At 51.8% G+C, this 18,211-nt stretch overlaps 6 protein-coding genes across 6 annotated transcripts; 5 read left to right on the top strand and 1 right to left on the bottom strand.

Moving 5' to 3' along the window:
• Nucleotides 1–3,688: 3,688 nt before the first annotated feature.
• PG994_000220 (uncharacterized protein) lies at nt 3,689–4,361 on the top strand (the record flags this gene model as incomplete). Its single annotated transcript, XM_066851629.1, has 2 exons — nt 3,689–3,864; nt 3,920–4,361. The coding sequence occupies 2 exons, from the start codon at nt 3,689–3,691 to the stop codon at nt 4,359–4,361; spliced, it is 618 nt and encodes a 205-aa protein (XP_066722261.1).
• Nucleotides 4,362–6,677: 2,316 nt separating this feature from the next.
• PG994_000219 (uncharacterized protein) lies at nt 6,678–7,388 on the top strand (the record flags this gene model as incomplete). The annotated part of the gene is made up of 4 exons (XM_066851628.1): nt 6,678–6,711; nt 6,771–6,812; nt 6,865–6,888; nt 6,943–7,388. The coding sequence occupies 4 exons, from the start codon at nt 6,678–6,680 to the stop codon at nt 7,386–7,388; spliced, it is 546 nt and encodes a 181-aa protein (XP_066722260.1).
• A 368-nt stretch (nt 7,389–7,756) lies between these two features.
• Nucleotides 7,757–10,283, bottom strand: PG994_000218 (uncharacterized protein; the record flags this gene model as incomplete). The annotated part of the gene is given in 4 exon segments (XM_066851627.1): nt 7,757–7,924; nt 7,935–7,982; nt 8,044–9,933; nt 9,975–10,283. 4 exon segments carry the CDS (start codon nt 10,281–10,283, stop codon nt 7,757–7,759), a joined length of 2,415 nt encoding a protein of 804 aa, XP_066722259.1.
• A 1,142-nt stretch (nt 10,284–11,425) lies between these two features.
• PG994_000217 (quinic acid utilization activator) lies at nt 11,426–11,878 on the top strand (the record flags this gene model as incomplete). The annotated part of the gene is made up of 1 exon (XM_066851626.1): nt 11,426–11,878. One exon carries the CDS (start codon nt 11,426–11,428, stop codon nt 11,876–11,878), a length of 453 nt encoding a protein of 150 aa, XP_066722258.1.
• A 1,785-nt stretch (nt 11,879–13,663) lies between these two features.
• On the top strand, nt 13,664–14,777 carry PG994_000216 (uncharacterized protein; the record flags this gene model as incomplete). The annotated part of the gene is made up of 2 exons (XM_066851625.1): nt 13,664–14,412; nt 14,609–14,777. The coding sequence occupies 2 exons, from the start codon at nt 13,664–13,666 to the stop codon at nt 14,775–14,777; spliced, it is 918 nt and encodes a 305-aa protein (XP_066722257.1).
• A 1,399-nt stretch (nt 14,778–16,176) lies between these two features.
• Nucleotides 16,177–18,015, top strand: PG994_000215 (delta-12 fatty acid desaturas-like protein; the record flags this gene model as incomplete). Its single annotated transcript, XM_066851624.1, has 6 exons — nt 16,177–16,230; nt 16,290–16,724; nt 16,884–17,243; nt 17,327–17,538; nt 17,611–17,770; nt 17,863–18,015. The coding sequence occupies 6 exons, from the start codon at nt 16,177–16,179 to the stop codon at nt 18,013–18,015; spliced, it is 1,374 nt and encodes a 457-aa protein (XP_066722256.1).
• Nucleotides 18,016–18,211: the final 196 nt, after the last annotated feature.

The raw sequence follows: 18,211 nt of genomic DNA, 5'->3' as shown, positions 1-18,211 counted from the left end.
TGTTTCGGGAGAAATGCGAGCCCGAATCGATTCGAACGTTGGGCGATCAATGGGACCAAGTAAAACTTATTTCTGGCGAAAATGGAATTCGGACAAGGTATTGCTGTAAATGTTGTCGGCTGTTGAAAGATGGCTATCTTTTGGCGAGGCTGTAGATACAAAGCTGCTGAATCTAGATGTGTTTGGGTGAAGTCCATTGCGCCCATGCAGTTTCTTATCGTTATCAATAAGGCTGGGGACGGCCTACACTCACTCACTAGGGGACTCAGTATCCCATTGCCAGCTAATTCAAGCCCACCTGATGATAGCAATGAAACGTACGTTGAAAGCCTGCTTAGGGATTTCAATATAACATATGTCAATTTAGATTCGTATGCGCGTGGTTATTTCTAGGTATATCAGGCAATGGGAGATTGATGAAGTTCAACATTGTCAGTATCTGGTCGCTTCGTTCACTATCTGGTCGCTTCGGGACTAAGACAGCCCCTGTCTTGCGGGAAGCACACATCCCCTTGTCAAGTGTTGCCATGAGCAATCGAAACACAGAAAATTACTCGGATGGGTACTGTAAGTAACCATTACCTAAATTACCTTGAAACCTGAGGTCTGGAATAGATTTGCTACTGCTGGAGTTCGTCTCATCCGAGACCTGTGATGATGGTGTGCCTGGTGCGTATCAGTTGAGATGACGTAATCTTCAGTTGCGATGAACAGAGTACACCAGTGCTGGCTTGTGGTTGTGGTTGCTGAAGGTGATGATATCCTCAACTTTATTAGGTACACATGCAATTCGGCGTTTTCTCGACACTTCCTTACGGTCAAGATTCCTCGGAGCTGACTGGCATGGATATCGTGATGTACATTGTTCCAGGTCAGCTGCATCCAATGCTGTGGCTGGGTCAGGCATTAGCAGAAGGTATGGCTCAGCCTGCTAAGGATGGAATGACAGCGTCATGGCTTCCTATTGGTTTTTCGTTGACGAGAACGGTAATTCATCTTCTCCGGTATGTTCTTTTGACTTTGATGTTGAAACCTTGGGAAACTTGTTTGGATTCGCGTTGAACGTCTCGGAGCCTCTAGCCCAGGTCGTCAGCTGAAACCGGTGGCACGCCTCGAGGTCTTTCTCCAGTGGCGCTGGGCCTTCTGACGCCATCTAGCTTAAGCATGAAATGATCAGATGACCCCAAGGCCGGGCCACCTGGGCCACCGACACCAATAGTAATCCCATTTTCGCCGTCGTGGGCATTATCGAGGGTCGGGAAATGAGGTAATACGGTACGGCGCCTTCATCACCATCCATCCATCAGATTGCACGCTTGAACCCATCAAAGTGTGTGCCTGTTTCCTATTCAGTAGCTTCAACAAATCACGTTGCAGGATGTCCACCCCCGTGCAGCCTGCAGGGCCAAGCAGCTGCAGGGGACTGGGTACTGGACTGGGGCAGCAGATCACAGACAATATCGAGGCGACCAGCACACCAGCACACCAGCAACCCCGCCCCCCTCTTGCCTGCAGAAAGGGGGGCCGTACCGCGTACATCGTAATGGCAATAAGCCCCACCAATTCAATAGTTTATGTACAGATCAATAACGGATACTCACCAAGTACAGCGATTGCAGTGTTTATTATTAGAGCAAGAGGTATGTCTCGAGCCTGGTAGATGTAGATACCGCGATAAGGTTGTTGTGTCGACAGCCTGTATGTATGAAGACTCTCCATACCAACTGCGCATTGGTACAAGGGCCACGGGGGTCGGAAGTTAATCTCTGAGAGACCCTGGGCATTGAATCGCGATGGACACTTGGAGGTCGTTGCGGAAAGCCCAGAAAGTGACCTCCGGATTTGTGCATTACATTCGGAACATAGTGTGTCGTGTAAACCTTAGCATCCCGCTTTCCCACCAACCCACCCACAAGCCCAAGACATATGGCCAGCCTGATAGGTTATCTGTTATCGCGAGTTCAACGATGGCGATACGGAAAGGTTAGGACGGAAAGGAGGGTGAGATGAGGGGGACTTTCTTTTACTGCCTATTACAGCCTGCAGCTGTACGCGCATATGATGTTGACGGTAGCTATCAGCATGTGCTCGCTCTCAAATCTCCGAACAACAACTTCAAGTGTCAAGGACTTGCAACACCACTAACAACGTCACCCGGCACTTTCCGGGGCACGTTGAAACGGCCAGGCTTATTACCAATTGCAGGGAGCAGCGGTTTCCCGTTGAGCAGGTGAGTGGCGGGAGTTAGTTCGTCGTAGTACCAGTAATAGCATGAAGGAACGTACATTAAAAGCAATGCAGGAGAGACGCCCGGCATTGCTGCACACATCCGACGCTGTTTCTTGTTGTTAGCAGGCGAATGACAAGTCAGTCGTCGTAGCACGGGGTGCCGGTTAGAGCCAACGAATGGGCCGAGGCTCCAGGGCCCAGATTGCCCCAAGGAAGCCCGACCAGGTGGGTGGGAGGCGTGGAAGTAGACACAATACGGGAAACCAACAACGACGCCGTCTGATTTCATCATCGCTATCATCATCCACCCATCCATCCGTCCATCCTGCTTGATGACTTGCTGGGCTACAAGACCCCAAACCGCCGGATGGATGTGATGGAGGATGGCCAATGTACCTTGTAGAAAAGAGTCAGTCCCGCGCTCTAGCCGCTAACACATCTACAGTATGATAAGATGTAGGTACCTACGAACTCGAGAGAGGCCAGTGTCTCGTTCTTGGCCCCAACCAACCAGGTGGCCTAGTGCCAGCTATGCGAAGGAGGAAGTCACTAGACACACCCGCACGCCCCGAGCTTTATCATGATGGGTACAAGGTTCAGGAGCGCCGTTTTGCCTATTAGGGTTATCAGATAGCGGGAGATAGGTAGGTGGACCCCCCGATGTGGGATCAACGTGGTAACCCGTACCATGTTCTGCCGTGGTTGATGCCAACGCCAACGCCAAACGGAATAAATGGGGAAGACGTTTGGATTGTATTAGTATTAGTGTACAGACATGATGAATAACTGGAATAACCAGTTGAGCAATAGGGAGGTTGTCGTCACCTACTTACATAAGTCCCCATGGCCCTGCCTAAGTTCGACACGAGTGACACGAGTGATAAGAGACGTCCGGTTCCCTCCAGATGACTGCGCGCCTCCCAGTTTCGCTAATCATCCACCCCCCTAGGTTACTTGCCTGACCTGACATTACTTCCCAACAACAAACAGTGAGATCATTTCTTAACTTGATTACTGAGGTCGTCTTTGTATATACCCGAGGCTTCTGTTTCTTCACCCAGCGCTTTCCTTTGATTATTAATTTATATCTTCGAGGCTACGAACAAAGCCACTTCGCTTCCGGCTCGTTAATTCCATTATTGCCTCAAGTGCCTGCCTCGCTTCGCTCTTACTTGTCAATCATCCGACTACAAAGCAGCTTCCTCCTGCCGACGCCTCTTACCTCACATAAAACTTGGTCATCATAACTTCCGTGTGACTCCGTCGTCACTTGATCCTCGGATTCACTGAGGTTATCTTCCCCTCTTCCCCCCAATCCTAGAACCGCACCTAGTCCTCTCTTCAGATTGCGTAACATCCACCCTCATAACTACCAACTATTAATCGTCGTTAATCCTTCGGAACCACTGCACTACCAGCAACTCTTCCTAAACCTACCGGACTTACGGAGACTTTCGTCATGGCTACCTTCGAGGCCACTCGCGATTTCCGTGCCGCTGCTCAGGACCCGAAAAGGGCAAAGGAGCGGTATTCAAAGTGGTCTCGAGGATCCCGCCCCTTGCCTGGCAGCAAAGATGATATCCTCGACCCCTTTCATGCAGACGCCAAGGTTAGGCCTCAACGTGCGTTTCCAGAGTAAGTTTTGCTCCAAGGCGATGATGATAACCGAGCCAAGTTCCCATTCTAACAGGGCTCCCAGAAACCGTACCCGGACTCACAACATTGTCAAAGCAAAGACTCCCTGGGATATCCCACACAACCACTCCCGCGCCAAGGTGAATCCTATGGAGGAGATGAGCGACCCGTCTATGACGCGATCACTTATCGAGATGCTACCATCATCGGACCATGTTGTGAAGACGAATGTGGTGGACCGAGCCCTGTACAGTTTCGATCGGGTCGATTCTCCAGGAAAGCCGCTTTCTCTCGATGTATTCGTCAAATCAGACACCAAGGGTACGGAAAAGCTGATTGAAAGGGAATATGAGGTCCTTGATATCAATGGAGATGCTCTCAAAGGCCGAAAGGCCCGGCGCATTCTTCGTCATCCCAGCCCAAAGCAGCATGCCATCTCCAATGATTTTAATGCCGAAGACGTGGACGGCTTCCAGCTTGTTAAGGCTGAAAGCTGAACAATTAGCTGGGTTGCAATGTTTTCTCTGCCAGGTGGATTGGATCCTTAGCGCATTGGGAGATGGGAACAAATGAATACCTAACCAGTACTGCTATTGCTCATAAGATAGAGCCGTATAGGCGCTGAGTAGCGAGTGTTTATGATGGAGAATGCGCATGATATCCCAATTCAGAGCGACCAATTCGCAATTCTATTGTCCGGGCTCATGTGAATGATTGATGTAGGGGAATAGTGAATTGGGAAAGGCGGAGCAGCTGTGATGGGACAAAGTGCCTTGTCATGGTTTGTGCATGGTCCCTCGTACATACAAGTAGATTGAATGCACTCGGTCCTGTAAGTTCATTCTCAATTACTGCATGCACCCTGATCCTCTCTTCTACTTTACCAGCTTAATGGTTATAGAGAACCGCTGGATGAAAGACCGCATTATATTACACATTGGCCACATCTGCTGTGCTGTTAGTTAATAGCCCGATAACGAAAATGCTAGTTACGATTCTAATAACACCAGTTCTGTCCTATATGGCTGGTCTAGCCATTTGATTAGTGTAAGTGGGCAATGTCTGGATGTCGAAATGGGGATAGGAGAGAGCACATAGATGCTTGGCGATATCTGTACGTGCTTGCCGTTTTGAACCTCGCGGAGTGTACGGCCGCTAGCATCGTACTGAATAAAACGAGACAAAAGTCCCATGGCATCACATCGACACCCTAAATTGGCGATGAATCCAAGTAATGGAGGGCTTTTCAGACTGATCGCAACGTTTAGTGCTCATTGGTTGGGCGATACCAAAGTACCTATGCATTCTGTTGCCCGTTACTATGCCACAAGGACCGTTTGTTGAGGCTTGTTCAGCAGCTACGCTTCTTTCAGCAACAGTATTGTCGCCTCGGGTAGACGACCACCTCTGGTAGACAGCCGCCTTTTACCAAAAGACCGTGCCGGAGCAGAACACCAGTTAATGGAATACTAACTCGTGCTGAGAAAATCCAACATGATCATAGCCTTTCCTACCAAAAGACCACCAACATATATTGTCGATATCGAATTGCAAAAGACCCTACTGTAGTTTTATATAAACCCATCATCCTACCCTCATGGGTTAGTTTGCATTCATACCATCAAAGTCAAAACATAACAGACTCCTTAGTCTACAAGATTGCACGTTATCTAGTTGTCTTCATACGTGGCAGCCTGCCTATCTATACTCAAGTCATCTGAATACCTTCTCCCCCAAGATATGGGCGACGGCATGACCCCCGAATTAGTCTCGACCGTTGTCATCGGCGCGGTGACGCTGATCTGCAATGTCCTTGCTCTCTGGCAGAACGAACGCATCGCCAGAGGCTTCAAGTACGTCCTCAAATATGGTTACGTGAGGTGCTAATATTAACCACAACCCACTATCAGGACTCGCAACAACCAGCCACCAGCCTGAGGCAATATGATGATAGGGTCTCGAGGATGCTGGTCGGAGGGACAGGCATGGCAGGCTACATACGACATGGGGCTACGGTAGAGTTATCAGTGTCTTCCGAGTTAAAGTATCTGAATAATCTAGCTGCTTTCAAAAAAAATACCTTTGGTGTTCGGGTTAGTATCCATCAGTGAGGTTGGCACGCATGCAATTTCGATATATCAGTAACTCGCTTCGTTAGATCGTGCGTCGTGTATTCGTCCACCTACAGTTGTTGCTTGTTGGGGAGACGCGCAAAAACCGACGATGTACTTGGATCCGGGACTGTACGGGGATCAGCCAAGGCGCTTTCTGTGCTTTTTCCATTTAAACTACTACTGCTTTCTTTCATTGGTCCCAGAAAGCCACCACTGAGTGGTCCTGATGATGAGGCACTGCCCCTTGGCGCTTGATTTTCCCACATTGTTACTAAAAGTAATCCCTAGCGAGAGACAGTTCAAACGGAAAATCCAAGCTTGGGGGTTTCGGAAATACGCGAACGCTGGAGACTATGCTCAGCTCGAGGCTTCTCTGAAAGGATGCCTCGGATCAGCCAAGGAACATGATCTCACTGCCTCTGGGGTGCCGATAAGCAACCGTAAACTGGAACGATTTAGAAAGCGTCACAACCGGGAAACGCCACAGGCTACACCACCCCGGTTGCTAACGGACAAGTCTTCTTTCACTTCAACAGTACGACGACAACGGTCAAAGATTAGACACCAAATTCCAATAGATGTTGAACATAATGCGACCATTGCAACTTCACTCTTACCATCTACGGTGTCAAGTGCCCGAAGCCTACCCAGGCCCAAGGTCAAAACAGGTTGTATTAATTGCAGGTATATGACACCACAATGAGCCACTTCTTCAACACCTTCACTTTGACGAGTGCGCATGACTTACAAAACCACTACAGACTGCGAAGAATCAAGTACGACGAAAAAAAGACCTGCTTGTATTCGTTGTGTCAAAGCAAAGAAAGCCTGCACGTATGTAGGGCTCCAGGCTCGGTCTAATCCTCCAATCCTGATGCCCGCCAAGATGCGAGCCAGAGATCTGACCCAGGTAAGTTATGTGCTCATGCAGATATAGGCTGCTCATTAATGATACCTTAAGCAGTCTATGCCGAAACTACATACCCCGGAACGAGTGTGCGGGTGAATTCTGACTCTGCCTCAGCTATGGCCCAAGGGTTGCCCGAGAGGGTTGAGATGGACATTTCTGAGGCAAGTCAGACCATGGTAAAGACGTTAGGACCGTCCAAGCAGCTGAAGTGTAAGTGTGAGCAGCTGGCTGCGGATATCGAGAAGCTCAAGAAGGAAAACGCAGACTTAATACGGCAGCATGGTCTTGAGACGTCTGGCTTGAAGAAGACGGTAGATACTCTTCTTGCCAGAAGCCTAGCATCGGAATCTCGGCACTCTGTTGGCGGCCTCTGCTGCACCAGCGGTCACTGCCAAGTCAGTTTTGCCTCCCCTAAGAAGCTCCGGGCACGTGGGCCCCCTTTCACCACCATTGCTTGGCGGTGGAGAGTTTTCGATGGCCAACGAACCGAATCCATTTGAGGCGTCCTTTGCTGTAGAGTTGGACATTGGCAGGATGCGACAGGATGTTTCCCTCGGGCGTCACTTCGGACATAATCCTCGAAACGCAGCTAGCTTCGACGTCGCCCTCGTGTAGCTTAATGTACATGATTTCAGTGCGTGGGAATATTTTGCAGATCTATATCTTGAGGCATGGTTGAGCCAAGGAAGAGAGAGGCCTGGGAAAGCAGCAAATGAGTAATGACCCCAGTACAGTAGGGTAATTGGACAAGGCAACTGAGCATCTATGAATTGAAGTTGTTGCTCATCAAGACGAGAGAGGTGGCTTCCATGGGCATATGCCGCCATATAACAGTAACCGTTTAGCAAGCAGTCGTATCAAGAAAATGCTACCGCCGAGGCTCAAAAGGAGCAAAATTCTTTTCCCACGTCTCGTTACAGACGCGGCGCATCAGCGTCTTCGGAGCTTGACGCCCAGTCATCAACTCGAATGCTTCCATCGCCATCTCACATACAGCCTCCAGACCATCGACGACAAACCAAGATGTGCCACCTCTCTTCACGGACCCTCCGCATCTGTATTATCAAGGCGGTGACAAGAGGCTCATATGCCAGCTACGAGGGTATGAGTCAGTCAATCCGTTGTAACAAGGGGGAGGGGTTGGTTAGCTCATACCTCGACAACGACGCCCCCCGTGGGGCTTCTCAGCCACTGCGGCGGCACTTGGAACTCGACCGAGCCATGGCGGTCGCCTGCAGCGGCGATACATGACACGATCATGGTGGGTTGTTGGTAACCAGTAGGCCACTCTGAAGTAGTCGAGTCGAGAACATGGCATATATGGCCGGCGTGGTGCCGAGTAGAGGTTAACCGCTGTCCGGCAGCCCATGTGTTGAAGTGCTCCGCCACTTTCTCCGCGTTCGCTCTGGTTCTGTTATAAATGAATATTTTCCGACAGCCAAGTTTAATAAGGGCGTAAATGGCGGCTCGAGCCATACCGCCTGCACCGATGACCAGTCCCGTAGTTCGAGATGGCTGTACGGCATTTCGCGGGCTGATGGCACGCCGTAGGCAAGCCATGATAGCACTCCAGTCCGTGTTATCGCCGTAGCACTTTGTAGTAGATCCTGCTCTGTTCCGCGCGTTGGCGTGGTCGAGTATGGAATCAGTAGCGCCCCGTAGTGGTAGGAGTGTGTTGACGGCCCCGATTGCGGTGGCATGGGAGCTGAGATGATCGACTCGAGACAGCATGGCAACCTTGAAAGGGGCAGTGAGGGAAGCACCACCGAAATTAGGTTCGCAGCGGATCCTGTCAATCTCCTCTAGCTCGGAGCATTGTCTGGCATCAAACGTGTGCGACAGCATCAGAGAATCGTAGGCGGCTCGATGTATTGCTGGAGACGCGGAATAGTACACCTTTGACCCAAGAGTGTAAAATTTGAGCGATTGCAGGGGGCCGAGGCGGAACATGTTCCGAATGATGCCTCGCGTTGTGTTCACACCAGTAAGGTACTCTCGGGACGACGCCTCGATCGACTCATGCCCAACCGGCTGGAACTTCAAGCTTTGTTCCGGAGACGACGCAAAGTCGTTGATGATAGATCCAAAGACCGAGTACTCCAAGACGGCAAGCTGGGGCTTGGAATCCGGAAGCGCATCAATACGCTTCAGAAACAGCTTGCGAAGGTGGTCATCTCGGTCATTCGCACAGAACCGGGCAAAACGTACGACGCTACAACCAAGTGCCTGGCTGCGTAGAAAGCGATGTATGTAACTTTCGTCCGTCCATTTAGGAGCATTAACCCACCTTAGAGTGAAGTTGGCGATGATCTTGGTCCTGCCTCGCATGGCGAGGACTTGGGTAACTAGGCTTTCGCTCCGTTCCAGATCTAGACTGAGGTATTCAACACCCAGCCTCAGTCCATGCAAGATCAATTTGAGATCAGTCGAGTCCCTCTCTTCTAGAGGCCTTTGACGTTCTTCCCGTGGGTTCTCTTCGACGTGATAAACAATCGGCATGTCCAACACCCGACGGATCAACGATACCTGAGTCGCAATCACATCTAGGATGTTTTCCGGCCATGTATCGACTATGAACTCCACGGCGTCACCGCTGGACTCCAACTCCTCCATTTTTGGCTTTTGGCTGAGCAAAGTGGAGAGCCGTAGGCGCAGGATATAAGAGTACGGTCGGTACTCGGGAGGAATAGCATTGATCGAGAAGGGGTTTTCGACCCATGACCGCGTCGAACTTCTTCCTGTGATCAAATCCAGAAACTTGGTGAAATCGTTCTTGACCTGCAATAATCTTGCGCCCATAGATACAGACCTGCTGCTAGGCTGCGAATCTTCGTGTTCCTCGCCGCTTGTGTCCAGCAGATTAAAGTACTCCAAGTTGGTACACTCACGGTGCTTTTGATCAACCGCAATGAGACGGTCGGCATCCGCTACCTTCAGTTTAAGAAGGCGGTAGATGTCTTCTTTGTCGCGATGGACGTATATTACCGGATTTTTCTCCGAGTATTGGCGGAGCAGAGCTTGCGTCCCGGGTACAGAGTTGCCATACTGCATTCTATGATACAGTTGGTACGGTTTGAGTGCATGACTTGGGCGAGAATGTCGGCCATTCGGTCCTGAGAGGCCTCACGGCCATATTGCTCGAGAAACGTGGCTCTCATGCAGCCTGATGCTTGCTCAAAGCAATGGTCTTCGGTGAGAAGCCGGCGGTGCAGGTATGTTGCGCCGATAAACCCAAGTGTTCTTTTACCGGCGCCGCGGCAGCCGACAAGGACGATGGTGGCGTCCGGGTGGAAAGCTCGCAGGTTGGGTACAGCGTCGCCGGCGAATGATGTTTTGTCTGCCAGCTCGGGTATGCTGGAGTACGGCCTTGCGATAGTAGAAACAAGCGAGACCATTTTGACCGTGGCCCCTGTTCTCCAACAGGCCCAACACTTAGACCCCCTTTGATAATTGAGTGTGCACTCCGTGCCGGAGTCCAGAGTCCAGACACGGTTCCTAGGTAGCTACCCTGACTTGGAGTCTGAACAACCCGCGCGGGCTTTTGCTCACTACCTACACGCAAGCCAGCACAGAATACAATGAGTTCAGGACTTCTATCTGAATTCTATGCGATGCGTGATTGTGTAGAATCAAGTTCGAGAGGAGTAAATCAAAGTGCACACACTATAACCGCATCGTTGAATCAAGAGAAGCAGTCATGTCAAGACTCTTAGCCCCGCATGATTCCAATTCGGTAAATATGCATGCGATCAAGAGAGCTGAGAGCGCAAACAGATGTTGTCGGGCAATGCTGTAATATATGTCGCGTAGAATGGAGATGCACCGGCAATATGGTCGGCAGTCATCTGGTAGCGGTGGGTATGTAGGTACGTACTTACATGTATGGACTTGTACAGCGCTTATAGGCCTCAGCCACACCTCAGCCACCTAACTGATGAACAGCCACAGGCGATCAATTAAGGGGGTGGCCTGCGTTGAGTAGGAAGTAGGCATTATCGTGTAAGGTGTACATAATAAGGCGGTCGAATGATGGGCCCCCCATGCAGACCGTAAATGGTGCAAGGTAAACTGCTAGATCGATCCACTCTAGATGACCGGAGTACCTAGGTAATCAAAATACATCAAATCAGTCAGATTGACGAGACATACCAAGCCCAGCCTATTACACACAGTTTCTGAAACATCCAGCTCAGTCAATAAACATCCAGCCAGATACAGACTGCAAGCCACACACGCCTTGCATTCTAGCATCCCGTTATCTAGCCGAAGTGATCCGACCCGATCCCCGTCTTTGAAGACGCGAACTCCGTAAGTGGGCGCGTGAGTGAGCGAGTGTGACGACCAACGACGAGCGCCTCAACGATGTCTTTACATTTTTGAGGGTACTCGTGTCTCGCTTTCATCAGATCTCGTGAGTCTGCACATCATTGACGGGTTGTCAACTCCATTGCGCCATCTCTATCGCCAACCGTCTGCGCCTCATTATCCTTGGTTATGCGATACATCTCGGCCTGGGGTTGACAGGCAGTCGGCTGCTATGAGCGATGAGGAGGGTGACGATGGGCGCGCTTCTAAGAAGAGGAAGGCTAGTCGAGCCTGCGACCGGTGCAACCTTCAACACCAACCGTGTGACAACGCAACGCCCAAGTGCAGCGTATGTGACCGCGCCGGCACCGAGTGTACCTACAACCGGCCCGTCCGCAAACGTGGGCCTCGGACCGGATATACCGCTCAGTATGGCGAACGACTTTGGGGCCTAGTGCTCCAAGCCAATCCCGCCATCGAAGATATGATACTTCGAACCCTGGCCACCAGCACCTACCGTGATACAGGGATCATGAATGCCGACTATTTCAGGAACAACGACAACCAAGCAGAGCTTGTCAGTTATTTCACCGAGAGCCGCCTTGGAAGGTTCGTGCAAACAGGTGATCTTCCAGATATAAGGGGACCTTCCGCCTCCTCCGTCGTCGTCCTTGCCGCTCAGTAACAGCACAGGAGAGCAGCTCACTCCCGACCTGAGCTTGTCTCAGGCCAACGGCCCGCACGCAAATTCTGAGCATGGCGCGACAAGGCCAGCGGAGGACGCTGCCCCGAAGTTTCCACAGCCTGCTCCTATAGTGAGCTCTCATGGAGCTCCCCAGAAACCAGGGGATATTTATACCCCAAGTGATGATTTCCGGAAAGCTGCTTTTTCCGAATTTGCCCAAGCCGACAGACCTGGACCGACTTCCCAAACTCATCCTACGGAGCATTCCAGTTGGCAGACCAACCCGTCCCCCATCGTGTCGGACACTACGTCGGCGTTCGCCCGAAGCGCCCTGGATGACAGCCACGATGTCGGCTCTTTGTACCAGTGCCCTATACCATTGGGGGTCAAACAGCACCCAAGTAGCTATGCAGCGCCGAGTACCTCGCACGGAACTCCAGGCTCTCAATCGAATGGCGAAAGCTCCGTGCCGCATCAGCGGAATACAGAAACCGATATAGACTTTGCAAGTACATACAAATGGTAAGTGAATACTCATCGTATCCCCATCTGATTGGCCTCGACTGTCACCCCAAATGTGTTTAGACTGACTTTTCGTAAGGTACGATTCGGTGCCTACCGATACACTTTTGAATCTTGGGTTCGTGGCGGGAGAAGGAATGGCAGAAGACTTCTTCGACCTCTGCGAAAACCCGGACCCTGTCGAACATTCAGACATGTCGCCCAGTGCTGACAACGAGGACGAAGAGACGGTATGGCGCCGTCTTGTGATGCGAGGCCGGTTTGTCTGAGGGGGATTCGCGCGAGAGGCAAACATGCCAGGTGATGAACAGGCGACTACCTGTTCGACTACTGCCGGACTACTGCCTCATCATCCCTTCGGTCTTCTGTCTTTCTCCGTGTTCTCCGTGAGAAAGGGTGGTTGCCATTGGCCACAGAGTACAGAAGGCCCTTCCAGGGTAGATCAAGGTCCACTATGTAACAAACATTGCTGTCCATTAGAAGTGTCTCGATCATCGATGTCGTTAATCGCACCATCAACAAGCTTCACTAGTAGAATGGCAAGTTCAACCCCCGTCGGATCCTGATTCGTTATACATATATATATGATTACTATACCACAACAGGGGTTTCTAGATGATCTGGGTCGTGGACATGCCTCACCCCTCTATAGTTGAGACTAGCAGGAGATTGAATGTTTAATAATCAGATCTGCTCCATGGAGATAACAGTCCCAAGTGACTATGCAGCCGCTTACGTGCCATTGGCGGGCGCTTGACGATTGGCCAGTCAGCCCTAAGCCACAATTGGCACTGAATAGGCAGACACCATAACGGATCGGCGGGTTTACTGCGCCTTCTTTCCACGTCAGTCGATACCTTCAGCTGAAGAACCTTGATATGATAGGAGGGAGCCTAGAACGCATTCATAGCCATCATGGAGATTCTAACATCTAGGTCACTTTGTCGTCTCTTCATCCCGCTCGAAACTAGCGCTACAAAGGACCATCGCCAACAGACTCATACGCAGTCACTCTTGTAGTTTGACCAAGCCACTCGGCCCCAATTGGTTTCGCAACTCGCTTGGTTGGTAAATCGAGCGTGGCTATCTGCATTATCACATTTGGTCACGTACATATCAGCCTCTACTGCATGGAGAATCAAAACTCGGCTTCGGCAGACAAGTCCAGGCATGCAAGCGGACCGGTGCATCGCCCATCCGACTATGCGTCTGCTTCCAACACTGTGCCTCTGGCGGAGCTAGCTGGGGACGAGAGCGATGTGAATGTGTCGACCTCGCAGCCAGCCAGCCAAACCGCCCCCCTACTCGACACCATCGAGTAGCTCTCTCGAGGTGCGCAACAACCAAGCGGCCACGGGCAAGGGCGTGCGGTACTACCCCGGTCTCCCTTTGCTGGACTACCGCCAGTATGCCCCGCCCATGTTCGAGCTGTCCGGCGACAGCACGACCATCACCAGCAAGGCTACGTACCTGTCGGCGAACGCGCAGGCGCTGTCCACGCTACTGCAGACCCTAGTGACCGTACCACCCAAGCCGCAGATCCTCGTCCAGGGGACGCGGGGGCGGCGGGTCGACTTCGCGATCAAGATGAACCTGATGAGCCTCCTGGTCCCCACCGACCCCCAAGACCGCCTTGACTACCTGCGGGTCGTGCGGCGCGACGAGATGGCCTGCCGCGGCGGGGGCGCGCAGCAGCCCTCGCTCCAGCCCGACGTCGCGGGGGGTTCCCTCCGGGCGTGGTGCGAGCGCTTCGTGGCGGACACGGCCAACATCAAGACATTCCAGCTCGAGCGCGTGGTCGCGAACCTGGACACGAGCTGGCTCGAGGGCCAGCTGCGGAGCCTGGTCGCCGCGACGGGCTACAACGGGCACGTCACCGTGGCTTTCCCCGTCACGCACTGCAAGGTGCTCGTCCAGAGCCCCGACAAGGTGAACAAGTTCTTCACCTCGGTCTCGGCGCTGTTCACCGGGAAAAGCAAGTACGAGGTAGTCAAGGCAGTTTGGCCGTTCGTGTAAGTGCCGTGCCTCTTTCTTTAATTGGCGGTGTAACCACCGTCGGCCAGCCCTCTCAGCTTGGGAGGCGGTCTACCCGAGTACCCCAAGAGGTTTGGGCCGGATGGCCACTTTCGATACAAGAGCTTACCGGGAAGAAGAAGGATGAAATGAACGCCTCGAAAAGAGAGATTGCTAAACAGCGTATATGCACAGGACTGCGAAGAACAATGAGCAAGGCCGCAAATGCATTGTGCAAGGCGAGAAGGCGTGGTGGGAAGAGTGGAAGGACCCGATCAAGTACGCCATTGTCACCAAGCGACACGGGTACGTTACGAATGAAGACAAGTTGGAATGCATCATGGAAAGCAAGGGAAGAGCCTGACGGCCAATTGGGAGATGGCGGAATACTAGAGCGGAAAGAGGTAATATCGAGGATTCCGATTGGGGGCCGATTATGCGCCTTTGTGCATGCTTGGAAAAGCAAAAAGAAGCGACCGCCCCCCAGGAGGCGAGAAGCAGCCTTGAACTGCCTGTGGGTGACCGTTTCTGGATGCGAAACCAGTGTTTGGGCGAGTTTGATTGGTTGGCTGATGATACCTTGGATCTAAAGCAAGGGGCCAAACATCCAGACGACGACATGGGTGGAAAAGGAACTGTAGTTGGTGGTCTCGTATCGACCAATCACTTTCGTCTGGAATTTATAATTACTGATCCTTTTGATATCAACTCTATACCACATCACATATCTCCGTTCGGTTGGGGCCCCAGGCAGGGTCGTCATCCATCGAGTGCACCACATCCGTCCAGATTGAATGAAAGCCCGCGTTAGGCGCAGTTGCAGCATAGTGCCTGTATGTCGAATCACCAAGAACAACAGCCTCCCAAGCTGGGGTTGAACCTAGAGGACATCGCCGTCGAGATCACGCGTGAGCCCGAGTGGTCGATCACCACCACAAAACCAACAGCTTGGATCGGATATCTTCCTGTGCTTTACCGGATAGGCTTATTGTGAAACGTCATGGGCCAATCTGCGGCGAAGCTCTAGAGAACGTGGCTTCGAAAGGATATTCAGGGGAACTTACATGATTTCGCGGCAAAACTTTTCATGCTTGAAGAAGAGAGATAACCAGCAAATCTGCTGACGTGGAGTACATCATCTACATAGTATTAGCCACGGAACTGATGTACAGACCTAAACGTAATGTCAAACCCGCCTTTCTTGAGATGGGGGGCCTGGGCCTGCAGTCCCAGAATCACCAGAATGTTGGGTGGATCTGGATCTGGTCTGGACTTGACGAGGCCCAAATCTGATCCGCTGCAGCCATTACAGCCCTGGCTTGCCCGTCCCACATGACATGTATATCTTCGTCATAATCTTCCTCGTTGTAACGGCTGCATCCTGAGGCTTGTCCCGCCACGGATGAAGCAGACAGGGTGGAGGGCTGCATATGCCCATGCTGACTTTCCCTGGCTGACCCTATCGAATTCCATCATCGTCATGCCACGTTCTTGAAGGAAGGCCAATGTGATGGTTGTTTGTTACATGTGTTTATATGTATATATAGCTGGCCCATTTTGTAATCGAACTGGATTGTTGTTCACTATGACGAGCAAAACAGTTAAGCTCATAGACATCATATCATCACATACATACGTCGGAGTAATAGCACCTTCTCTATCTTTTTCGATTTAAAATAAAAAGCAACAGGAAACCCGCCTCTTTTCTGCCCCAAGAACAATAAAAGCAAGATTGAAAACATCGCGATTCGCCTACCTCCACGATGAACGCCGACTATACTACCGAGACCGTCCATCAAGCACGAGTCAAGAGTGGAGTGCGTTGCCCGTCTTTGTAGTTAGTCATTATGGTCATCTAATCGTCACTTCTCCCTAGGACATCGAGACAGTCGTCGACGGCAAGAAGACACGAATCAACATACAGCAGCTGAGAAGCCGTGTGCCCGCCCACTGCTTCCGGCCGTCAACCCTCTACTCCCTGGGCTGGGTTCTCCACGACAGCATCATCTATCTCGCCCTCTTGGCCACGGCACTTTTTCTTGAAGAACGGGTCCTGGGTATTGGAGGTGGCAGTGGCTCCCGCATTCTTCTGTGTTACTTCGTGTTCCCTTTTCTCGCTGGCCTTCCCCTGACTGGACTTTGGGTTCTGGCCCACGAATGTGGCCACGGAGCGTTCTCGACCAGCAGCTTCCTCTCTAATACGGTGGGTCTTGTGCTGCATTCAGCGCTGATGAATCCCTATTTTGCTTGGCGGTCGAGCCACGGAAGACATCACCAGTTCGCCAACAATTTGAAGACGGACCTCAACTATGTAAGTGTTACTTCATTTTTGTTTTGGATTTCTTTTCTTTAGTACACATATTTCCTTACGATTGTTTGTGTGTCTTCAGGAGTGGTTGCTGGAGGGTCCGGAGCATTAGCAACGACGCTAAGGAGAGAAGAGAGAACTGATCTGTGTGGGTGGTCGCAGGTACCACCGCTGCGTGACGAATACCAGGAGCTGTTTCGGGGCCAGATGGACCTCGATCACATGGTCGAGGACGCACCCTTCGTCGTACTTCTGAGAATACTGTTTCAGCAGCTGATAGGCTGGCCGTGGTACCTCATCACCCACATCACAGCCGGGCCCAACAGCTCACCGAGGAAGTCAAGGGGCTGGTGGGATAACAGCCACTTCCTGCCCGACAGCTCCCTGTTCCGCCCCAGCGAGTTCTGGGACATCGTCATCTCCGACCTGGGCATCTCGGCTATGGCCGTGGTACTGTACGCTCTTGGGGAGCGCTACGGCAAGTGGACGATGGTCTGGACATACCTGCTTCCCTTGGCGTGGGTCAATCATTGGATCGGTACGCCTTCTGCCTGACAACCCCCCTTATCTCTCTGGTAATGGACCGTGCTGTTGAACACGAACAGCACATCGTGAAGTGGCTAACCGCCCATGAGGGGAAACCTACAGTCATGATAACCTATCTCCACCACACCTCGCCTGCTCTCCCCAAGTACTTGCCAGCGTCTTGGACTTATCTCCGCGGAGCACTTGCCACGGTCGACCGTGACCCAGGACCAGTCATGAGATACATGTTTCACCACATTGTCGACCTCCATGTCGTCCACCATCTTTTCCCGTACGCACCACCTACGGTCCTATCATGCCGTTTCGTGTCTATCTAGATTGCTGACGATGCGTACGCTGACAGGCGAATTCCCCACTACCACGCTCAGGAGGCCACTAACGCGATCCGGCCGCTGCTGGGCGACTACTACCACGTTGACAAGAACTCCTGGTGGGGTGCGTTGTACGTCGCCTTCACCCGGTGCCAATGGGTCGAAGCTGATGTCGGCAAGACCGCGCAGGCAGTAAGTGACACAGCTACTCCTTCATTCGCCTCTTGTCAGCGCAACACGCGAGCATGAGTTTAATCGACTGATCATTCATTTCACCGCTGCAGACAGTGCACGGCAGGTCCGGACCCGGTGACGTTGATTGCCCCAGCACCAACGACGGAATCAACGAGGTTGACAGAGAAGGGATCCTGTGGTACCGGCCAGGGCCGATGCCCCTACCCGCCACGGTCATGCGCTCCCAGCCTGCGGCCTCGTGAACGCTGCCGTCTTTGGGACCTCTTTGGTCCCTCCGTGCAGCTATTCTGTCTAACCTGACGACTTGACCAACCAACTTCCACTCTTTATTCCCTTTTCGACGAACCAAAAAGACACATCGATCGCGATTGAACAAAGATCAGCTGTGCTCTTTCCTTTCAGAGTGTACTGTCTTGTTTTGATGAAGGCTATTCGCTC

The sequence above is a fragment of the Apiospora phragmitis genome (genome assembly GCF_038363925.1).
Source record: "Apiospora phragmitis strain CBS 135458 chromosome Unknown utg000001l:1.0-2902119.0:1.0-2906034.0, whole genome shotgun sequence".
Taxonomy (NCBI): Eukaryota; Fungi; Ascomycota; class Sordariomycetes; order Amphisphaeriales; family Apiosporaceae; genus Apiospora; species Apiospora phragmitis.
This window is presented reverse-complemented; position numbering and strand designations above follow the sequence as displayed.